Source organism: Portunus trituberculatus, chromosome 31 (assembly GCF_017591435.1).
Source record: "Portunus trituberculatus isolate SZX2019 chromosome 31, ASM1759143v1, whole genome shotgun sequence".
Lineage (NCBI taxonomy): Eukaryota > Metazoa > Arthropoda > Malacostraca > Decapoda > Portunidae > Portunus > Portunus trituberculatus.
In genome coordinates, this window is record NC_059285.1 from 19,776,363 (window position 1) to 19,786,362 (window position 10,000).

The following is a 10,000-nucleotide window of genomic DNA, read 5'->3' on the forward strand; positions in this document are numbered from 1 at the left end:
TGATTGAGAGTACTAACTCTTGCATTAGAGAGTTGGACAGAATAGGGATGAGAGGAAGAAGAAAGCCTTGTGCAGCGTGGCCGCAGGAGGAGGGGAGGCATGCAGTTAGCAAGATCAGTAGAACAGTTACCATGAAAATAGCGATAAAATATAGAAAGGGATGCAACATTTCGGCGGTGAGAAAGAGACTGAAGACAGTTAGTCAGAGGAGGGAGTTGATGAGACGAAGAGCTTTCGATTCCACCCTATCAAGCAAAGCTGTGTGACTGGAACACCCCCAAACATGCGAAGAGTACTCCATACAGGGACGGATAAGGCCCTTATACAGAGTAAGCAGTTGGAGGGGCGAGAAAAACTGGCGGAGACGCCTCAGAACACCTAACTTCATAGAAGCTGTTTTAGCAAGAGATGAGATGTGAAGTTTCCAGTTAAGATTATGAGCAAAGGACAGACCGAGGATATCCATTGTGGAAGAGGGAGACAGTTGAGTGTCATTGAAGAAGAGGGGATAGTTGTCTGGAAGGTTGTGTCGAGTTGATAGATGGAGGAATTGAGTTTTTGAGGCATTGAAAACTACTAGATTTTCTCTGCCACAATCGGAAATCTTAGAAAGATCGGAAGTCAGGCGTCCCCGCGTGATCTGTTGATTTCCTGAAGGGTTGGACGTCTCTGAAAGAACGTGGAAAGATGTAGGATTGGATAGGGCAAGAAGTTTGGTTAAGAAGGTCATTAATGAATAATAGAAAGAGAGTGGGTGACAGGACAGAACCCTGAGGAACACCACTATTAATAGGTTTAGGAGAAGAACAGTAGCCGTCTACCACAGCAGCAATAGAGCGGTCGGAAAGGAAACTTGAAATTAAGTTGCACAGAGAAGGATAGAAGCCGTAGGAGGGCAGTTTTGAAATCAAAGCTTTATGCAGGACTCTATCAAAAGCTTTTGATATGTCTAACGCAACAGCAAAAGTTTCACCGAAATCTCTAAAAGAGGATGACCAAGACTCAGTAAGGAAAGCCAGAAGATCACCAGTAGAGCGACCTTGACGGAAGCCATACTGGCGATCAGACAGAAGATTGTGAAGTGACAGATGTTTGAGAATCTTCCTATTCAGGATAATAATAATAATAATAATAATTAATGGTATATTTATTAAGAAAGTTTTACAAAGTCATTTATAAAACGTCATGTCTTGATTTACAAAAAAGTGCTTATCCATTTAGGTAATTACATGAAAGATAAAATAAGTTCAAGAAGTTACTAAAATAAAGATAAAATACGTACATAGGTATTTACAAGGCATTGAGTTTAGAGACAATATATGGTATTGGAGACTTCTGGTATCTTGAGGTCCTACACCTTATTGACTGCAAGAGTTGACTACCTCTCCTTGTTTCCTACCATGGACATCATATAAGGTCTGTGGCAAAATATTTCTGAGCTCAGGTGTGCTGAGCAGACCCTGTCCAAACTTTATTGTTGCTGCTTCTCGTCGCTTGTATAATGATTCTGTATCAAGTAATTGCAAAGCATGGTTGTAGTTAAGATAGCCCTCACCCAGTATAATTCTAAAGCAACGCTTTTGAAGTTTTTCAAGTGAATTATGCTGCGCTTGCGTGAGGCCTGGGTGCCACACAGGTGCAGCATATTCGAGGACTGTTCTTATATGCCATGAGTATAATGTGAACATTACATTTGGACTAAAAGAAAATTGTCTTGCTCGATATAGAATAAAAGGAGACTGCTAGCTCTACTGATGATGTGAGTGATATGATGGTTCCAAGTAAGATCTGAATTAATGTGGAGCCCAAGTAGCTTGCAAGAGTGTACTATCGGAAGTTCATGTCCACTTTTTTTTTATATATATATATATATATATATATATGTATATATATGTATATATATATATATATATATATATATATATATATATATATATATATATATATATATATATATATATATATATATATATATATATATATATATATATATATATATATATATATATATATATATATATATATTTTTTTGCCTATCAATATCGTCTTAGTAGTCATTCTTATTCAAACACCGTTTATTTTTACATTAGCTGCGAAAGGATAAACCTGAGTAGAGACACAATTAGCTATAGTTGATAGAAGCACCATCATTTCCCCACGCAAACAATGTTGAAATAAACCTGTAAACACCAACCTCCTATAACACCTTTCTTCCTGCAAGGCTGAGAGCGCAGGACTCTCCTCTGGTGACCCATGACACCAATCGGCCCAAGCAAGTCGAGGCTGCTGAGCATATCCCGGCGACGGATGATAAAGAAGAGAAGAGAAGCAAAGAAGAGAAGTTAGCAAAAGAAGACGAGGCGAAACCGGAACTAAAGAAGGAAATGAAAGACAGTGAACAGAAAACGGAGGAGCACGTGACTAAAGAAGGGGTGACTCAAGGAGATGTGGAGACGAGAGCAGCGAGTGAGCACTTCTATGACACCAGGGAATCGCCGATCAACGCGCGGCGGAAAACATCCATCACACAGAAGATCAAGGGCATGCTGAGGAAGGGAGGGGACGCCAAGGCCAAGGAGAAGCAAAGAGACAAGAGTGAGGTGCGGGACAAGAGTGAGGTTCGGGACAAGAATGAGACGAGAGGCGACGCTAGCAGCAGCAAGAGGGGGCTATCCTTCAAGTACTACAAGCGGAAGGGCAAAGGCAAGACCAAGAGCAAGGGGAAAGAAGACCCGGCTGTGGAGAGTAAAACGGAGGCAGACTCAGCAGGAAGGCAGGAGGGTGAGCAGGGAGCAGATGGCCCAAAAGTGACTCAAAAGGAAACAGATCAGCAGGGGTCAGCAGTGGCGGCGCTCCAGCAGCAGAGGTTAATTAGAGACACACAGTCAGCGACGCCACCCCGCAAGCCGGGCAAGGCTGACGGCAGGAAGTCAGCGCCGGAACCATCCACAGCAGCAGGGGAGAAGAGCAGCGGCCTCCAGCAGCAGGACTCAGCAGGTAGCAGCTATGTGACGGCCCAGAGTACCATGCGACGCGCCTCCCGCAAGCCACGACTGACCCGCACCAAGCGCCTGGAGGCCTTCCCCCCCTCCTGTGACCCCGGCAGTCCCAGGTCACCACCGCCTAGTCAAACTGACGCTAATGTTACACAGGACACCTCCAGAGGTTCACGCTGCACTGGGGAGTCGTTGAAAGGCGCGGAAGAGGAGGAGGAGGAAGACGAGGCGGAGGACGAGACGACGAGGCTCCTGAACCGCGTTCTACGAGCGATACAGATCCTGGAGAAGGAGCGGCCCGAGCTGGTGGAGGAGGCGGCAAAGGAGGAGGAAAAGAAGGAGAAAGAAGAGGAAGCGGCGGCGCAGAGAGCATCAGACCACCCTCGCACAATCGGCAGAATGAAGGTAAGTTATCAGCAGTTATCAGCGTTCCTGACTTGCTCTCCTCTCCTTCCCTTACGCCCGTATTCAGAAACGCTTTGTCTTCTCTCACCACGACTGTTCAAGAGTGAGTGTTGTTCCTTTTAATAATGACTTAATCGTGCTTAACTGTCACTTGAACTTGAAAACCCGTTTAACTTTAACTAGACTTGAAAGTAGTACTGCAGGTGCGACGCAGATCAAATTGTTTCAGAATTATGATGGTATTATTGTGAACAAAATTAATGAATACGTAAAATACTAATAATTCCTCTGTCTCATCCTTGTTGCTCATAATTCCCCTACAGGCTCCTCGGCCGCCCACGCCCCGCCCTCTGCGACACGAGACTCGTGGGAGAGGGACAGAAGCAACAGTGCGACAAGAGGACGGAGACTGGAGGAGGAGGCTTGGCAGGGAGGACAGACCAGGGATGGGGGCGGGTGAGACAGTAGAGGTGGGGGACAGAAGGAAAAAGATGCTTGGAAGTGAAGGACTAAGGAATCTATCTCAATATTACTCATGCTCTGAAGAGCAACACCCCTCATCCCCACACCAGCGCGCTGTGTCTTCCCCTCCCGCACGTAAACCTCCCCCAATCAAACCCTCCACACTCACACAAGGCCGTCCAATCGTCTCCCCTCTCGGTGCATCCCACCCACGGTCACCTCCACTCTCCCCTCTGAGCAAGACCAACAAGACTTACCCAAGAACGCCGCCAGTGTCTCCCCTCAGCGCCTCACACCCTCGCTCACCTCCTCTCTCGCCTCTTAATAGATCTCACCCTCGCTCGCCGCCCCTCTCCCCCTTAGCGCTGCGTCGCCCTCAGATGTCAGAGGACGACCCCTACTACAGCGCCTGCGAGAGTTTGGACGAGGAGGAAGGTACGTGAAGAAGGCTTGGGAGGAGGAGGATTAAGAAAGATAAAATTACGTCATTATTTTTTGGTTCCTGTGAAGCTGTTTGTGTTAATCTACTCAGTCTATAATAAGGCATGTTGGTGGGGAAGAAGTGGTGGTTGAGAAAGAAGAAATAGGAGGAGGTGTTGATGGTGGTGGTGGTAAGGGAAAGACATACAGGAGGAAGAAGATAAAACATATTTGAAAGGAAGATGATAACAGGGAACAAGAGGAAGTGAAGGTGGAGTAAAAATGAGATAGAGGAAGCAAAGGAGGAGAATGGAAGAAACAATGTGGAAAGTGAGTAGGAGAAGGAGCAATGATATGAAAAAGGAAGAAGAGGAGAGGGAATAGAGGAAGAAAATAAGAATAAGATAGAGATAGTGAAGAATACAGCTGAGAAAGAGATGGGAGAGGAGAAATAAAAGAAGACGAATGAGCAGAAGACAGACGGGGGTAGAGATCAAGGAAGAGTAAGGACTTGTAGAGAGCAAAAGGGAGAAAAGGAGGAGGGGGGGAGGAGGGAAATAAAAGCGGAGAAGGAGGAGGAAGAGGAGGAATGATAGAATGAGAAAAGGAAAAAAAAAGGAATATGAATGAGTATAAGATGAATGAACAGGAAGAGGAAGAAGAAAAATATTTATCCAGATAATAATAGAATCGGTACTTTTTAGACGCTACAGTCATACACGAATCTAAAGAGGAAGTGAAGTAATGTAGCTACGTGTTCTTCTCCGGCAGCCCCCGCCTCGCCGCGCCCCAGAAGGCCGTCCAGGAAGCGGGGCAAGAAATCAGCGCGCAAGTCCTCCTTCGCTGAGAGGCTAAAGGAGGCTGTGGCGCGGGAGCCTAGTCCAGACTCACAAGAGGACTTGCCTCGGAGACACAGGTAAGGAGTGACTGGTTGACTGACTGACTGGCTATTTTAAGATGTAAATTGATTGATCGACAGACTGACTGATTTAAGGTGTTGTAAATTGACTGATTGACAGACTAAGAGATTTAGGGCGTCTTCACTCATGATTTAGAATTGGAAAAAAAAATAAAAGATTGACCCACTGCCAGTTAAGGAGTCTCCTGATTGATTGACAGACTGACTGATTTAAGATGCATAAACTGATTGATTGACAGACTGACTGATTTAAGGCGTCGTAAATTAATTGAGTGGATTTAAGGTGCCATAAACTGATTGATTGACAGACTGACTGATTTAAGGTGCCATAAACTGATTGATTGACAGACTGACTGATTTAAGGCGTCGTAAATTAATTGATTGACAGACTGACTGATTCAAGGTGCCATAAACTGATTGATTGACAGACTGACTGATTTAAGGTGCTATAAACTGATTGATTGACAGACTGACTGATTTAAGGCGTCGTAAATTAATTGATTGACAAACTGACTGATTTAAGGTGCCATAAACTGATTGATTGACAGACTGACTGATTTAAGGCGTCGTAAATTGATTTTAAGAGTGATTGATTTAAGACACCGTAAACTTATCGATTCACAGACCAATTGACTGAAGGCGCCATTAGTTGATTGATTGACAGCCTAACTAACTGATATAAGGCGTCGTAAATTGATTGACTGACCGACTCATTTTAAACTGAGATGGACTGACTAAAATGACGGAACGGTTGATTGATTGACTGACTAATCAACTGACTGATTAATTGATTGCATGACCCAAGGTACCACAAACTGAGGTATGAATTCATTACTGAGTTCATTCCACCACAGATCGAGAGTCAATTCCATCTCTCTATTTTACTTTAACCAGCTTGAACCCATTATTTCTTTCTCTGTTCTGTTCACTGACTCCTGTCTATAGAGTGACTGATGACTCACTCACTTCAACTTCACAACTGGAATGAATAGGGACTGATTCATTATTTCACATTGTCTCGCCCTTAGAATGAATCGTCAGGAGTCCGCTGGGTTTGTCCTGGACCAGAACCTTCCTCATTCCTTCAGTCGAGAGGAGCAGCAGCGGCAGGAGGAGGAAGAGGAGGAAGAGGAAGAGGAGGAGGAGGAAGAAGAAGACAGCTCAGAGGATGAAGATGAGGATGATGAAGGGAAAGGAAAAAGAGAAAGGACTTGTTCGTCGCGTTATTCTTTCAGTTCCGATTACACTTCAGGTGAGCAAAACTATCCATGTGTATTCAAAAGTCTCGATCACCATCTTTTGAGGTCGCTGCAAAAAGAAAAAAAATAATAATGATATTCCACATACTGTTTTCTTTTGCGATCTATTCCATGTGTTTCTCCCTTTTTTCTTTTTTTCTTTTTTCTTTCCCTCCCTTTGAGTCTCGGCAATATTAATTCAGTAAACGACGAGAATGACGCTGCTATTACACAGGTGCTAAATGAAAATTGAAAAATAAGCCTGCCACAGTGTCCCTCCCTTCGTCACTCGCAGCACATTACCCACGTCCCTTGTAATCACCTACTAACGCGCGTATGCACCTTAATTAAGATGTGTAGCTCTCTCTCTCTCTCTCTCTCTCTCTCTCTCTAGTGTTTGTTTTTTTTTTCTTTAATGGTAGATAATTATGAAAGCGTCCTTGGAAATCTTATAACACCAGTCAATCAGGTGGTAAGTCATTTAGTTAGGCAGCTTATCAGTCAGTCACTCATCCAGTCAGTCACTTAGTCACTCGCTCACTCACACATTCACTCATTCACTCACTCACTCACTCACTCAGCCACTCAGCCACTTACTCAGTCACACTTACCTAATGAACCATTTACTTATTCAGTCAATCAGTTAGTCAGTCGGTCAATTAATTAATCAATTGCTCACTCACGCACTCAGTCACTCGCTCGCTCACTCGCTCACTCATTCATTAATTAATTAATTCATTCATTCATTCATTCATTCATTCATTCACTCACTCACTCACTCACTCACTCACTCACTCACTCACTCACTCACTCACTTACTCACTCAACCAATCAATCATTTCACTCACTCTCCCAATCAATCACTCACTCACTCACTCACTCACTCACCCAGTCACGTCCCCTCCGCAGAGCTGGACGAGGTGTACGAGGAGCTCGGCGCGGCCCTGCAGGGTCTGGAGGGGGGAGAGCCGCAGGGACCCCGAGTGGCCGCCCTCACCCGCCTGGCCCGGGGCATCCTCAAGGTAAGGTAGTGGTGGTGGTGGTGGTGGTGGTGGTGGTGATAATGGTGGTGATGGTAATAGTAGTGATGGTGGTAATGGTGAAGTACATCTTATCTTTTATTATAATTTTTAGTTTAGATTTCCATTTCTCTTCTTTGTCACGGATTATTATTATTATTATTATTATTATTATTATTATTATTATTATTATTATTATTATTATTATTATTATCATTACCATTATCACAACCACTATTATTATTCTTTATCTATCTCTTTCTTTTGCTTTTACCCTTGTTTTATTTATTTGTTTATTTATTTATTTACTTGTTTGTTATTTTTTTCATTTCATTATTTGCCTATTTATTTATTTAGTTAGTTATTTAGTTATTCATTTATTTACTTTATCCTCAACTTGTCCGCCCGTCGACTGTTCTCTCTCTCTCTCTCTCTCTCTCTCTCTCTCTCTCTCTCTCTCTCTCTCTCTCTCTCTCTCTGATCTAATACAGCTACCTTCACGCAGCCTCACGCCTCACACAGTAAGGCAACAACAGTCTCTAAGCCTACACAAACCTATACTTATGCTCTACTTTAGCTTACAGCCTCTTCCAGTGCCGTATTGTGTGTTTTTTATTGCTTTTCTTCACTGTTATTATCATCTTTATCATAATAGTCATATTATTGTTTTTTTTCTTTTCATCTTTTATTTCTTATTATTTAACAAAGCTATTTTCTTTTTTTTTTCTTCTTATTATTATTATTATTATTTTATTCGTATTCATTATCTTCATCATAACTCCATGAAAAACTAAAGTGTTCGTGACCTTTATCTTCCTGAGTCATTATTATCATCATCAGTGTTGTTACTTACGCATCACTACTATTCTACAAATCGCCTCTTCTTTATTTTCATTATCTTGCTTGTCTTAATTCTTCCTACCATAAACTATGTGAAAACAATTCTTGGTTTATCATCTTTTATAATTTTTTTCGCTTACATTTATCATAATCAATGTTATGAACTATATATAACTGTGTAATTCATCATTTGACAACTGTTTCAACTTTTTAATATCATGTTTATTTATTTATTTTTTTTTTTTTATGTCCTCAAACGTACAATTTTCCTCCATTTATTCGTGTTTCTTATATTTCTGACTGCGTTGACTCGTCCCTTCCGGTGATGGCAGTCTCAGATAACTAGATAGATACATAGATATACAGATAGATATAGTATTACATCATATAAAACTTTATCAAAATGAGGTAAGAAATATTGCTGGCAGTTGAAAGAGTCCAAACCTTCCTTCACTTTATTGCGCTGCCCCTTCCCACCCACGCCCGTCAGCTTACCGCCTTGATCTTGATCTGGCGTCTTGGGAAGGCTACGTAGCAAGGTTTGTTCTGGAGTACGTGCATTTAGTCAAGGTTATAGGCTATAGGTACTACTGTAACACGCCACACACCCTCCCTTCCTCTGTGTTCAGTGTGTTCCCTCAAGCTAGAATCTGTTGTGTGCTGCGTTAATATCAATGGTCAGGTTTCAAGAACACTGTTGATATAAAGGTCAGAAGGTTAAAAAATTGATGGAAACGTTATCTGAGTGTCTCTTCCTGTAGTGACTCTTTCTCTTTTCCTTTTATTCTTCTCTCTGGCTTTGTCTGCCTATCTATCTATCTATTTATCTATCTATCCACATATCCGTCTGTCTGTTTGTCTGTCTATCTGTCTATCTGCATGTTTTTCTATTTGTACGTTTGTCCATCTACATACAGTATTTATCTACCTATCTGTATCTGTCCATCTATCAGTCTATCTGTATCTGTATTCCCTCTTTCCTTTCTCTCTCTCTCTCTCTCTCTCTCTCTCTCTCTCTCTCTCTCTCTCTCTCTCTCTCTCTCTCTCTCTGTGTGTGTGTGTGTGTGTGTGTGTGTGCTCCAACCACTTCATACATACAGCGAGAACGTACAAGTATTACATAATTATAATGTGTGCGGAGGCTCTCAAGGTTCAAGGTTCTTGGAGAGTCACTGGCTGACTCCATGTCTGTAGCCTAGGTTATGTGCTCGGCCGGCCATAGGATCACTATGGTCACGTACAAAGAAGAAAATATACTTGGATGTAGGGTTTTGTGTAGCAGAGAGAGAGAGAGAGAGAGAGAGAGAGAGAGAGAGAGAGAGAGAGATGTACGGTCGTATGTAGTGTTCAGAGTAAGGGAAGACTAATTGTGGCCTGATTGCTACTGTTAACATGATTTCCAAACTTATTATTTGACTTATGCTCTCTGTTTCATATTCTATACTTGCTATGGTATGGCCTACACTTGATATACACATACCACACGTGTTATGACATATTCAACACCTTCTATACACAAACAACACTGGCTAAACACATCCCACGCAGACACACCCTACCACATGCAACACATACTGACATTTGAAGATCTCTGCCATTGACTCGTCACATCTTCAAATGGTATAGTCAAATGGTATAACAAGAGTGGTATGATTGAAATCCTCAACGTACGATTAAAAAGAGAGAGGAAGGAAAAATTCA

At 42.4% G+C, this 10,000-nt stretch overlaps 1 protein-coding gene across 1 annotated transcript in view; it reads left to right on the plus strand.

Annotated features, from left to right (window-relative positions):
- The window catches only part of LOC123511091, a 23,725-nt gene that overhangs the window by 7,742 nt on the left and 5,983 nt on the right, over positions 1-10,000 (plus strand). The window contains 5 exon segments of the mRNA XM_045266705.1: positions 2,187-3,401; positions 3,725-4,298; positions 5,055-5,199; positions 6,231-6,454; positions 7,350-7,462. Of these exon segments, the coding sequence (XP_045122640.1) occupies positions 2,187-3,401; positions 3,725-4,298; positions 5,055-5,199; positions 6,231-6,454; positions 7,350-7,462 (2,271 nt within the window).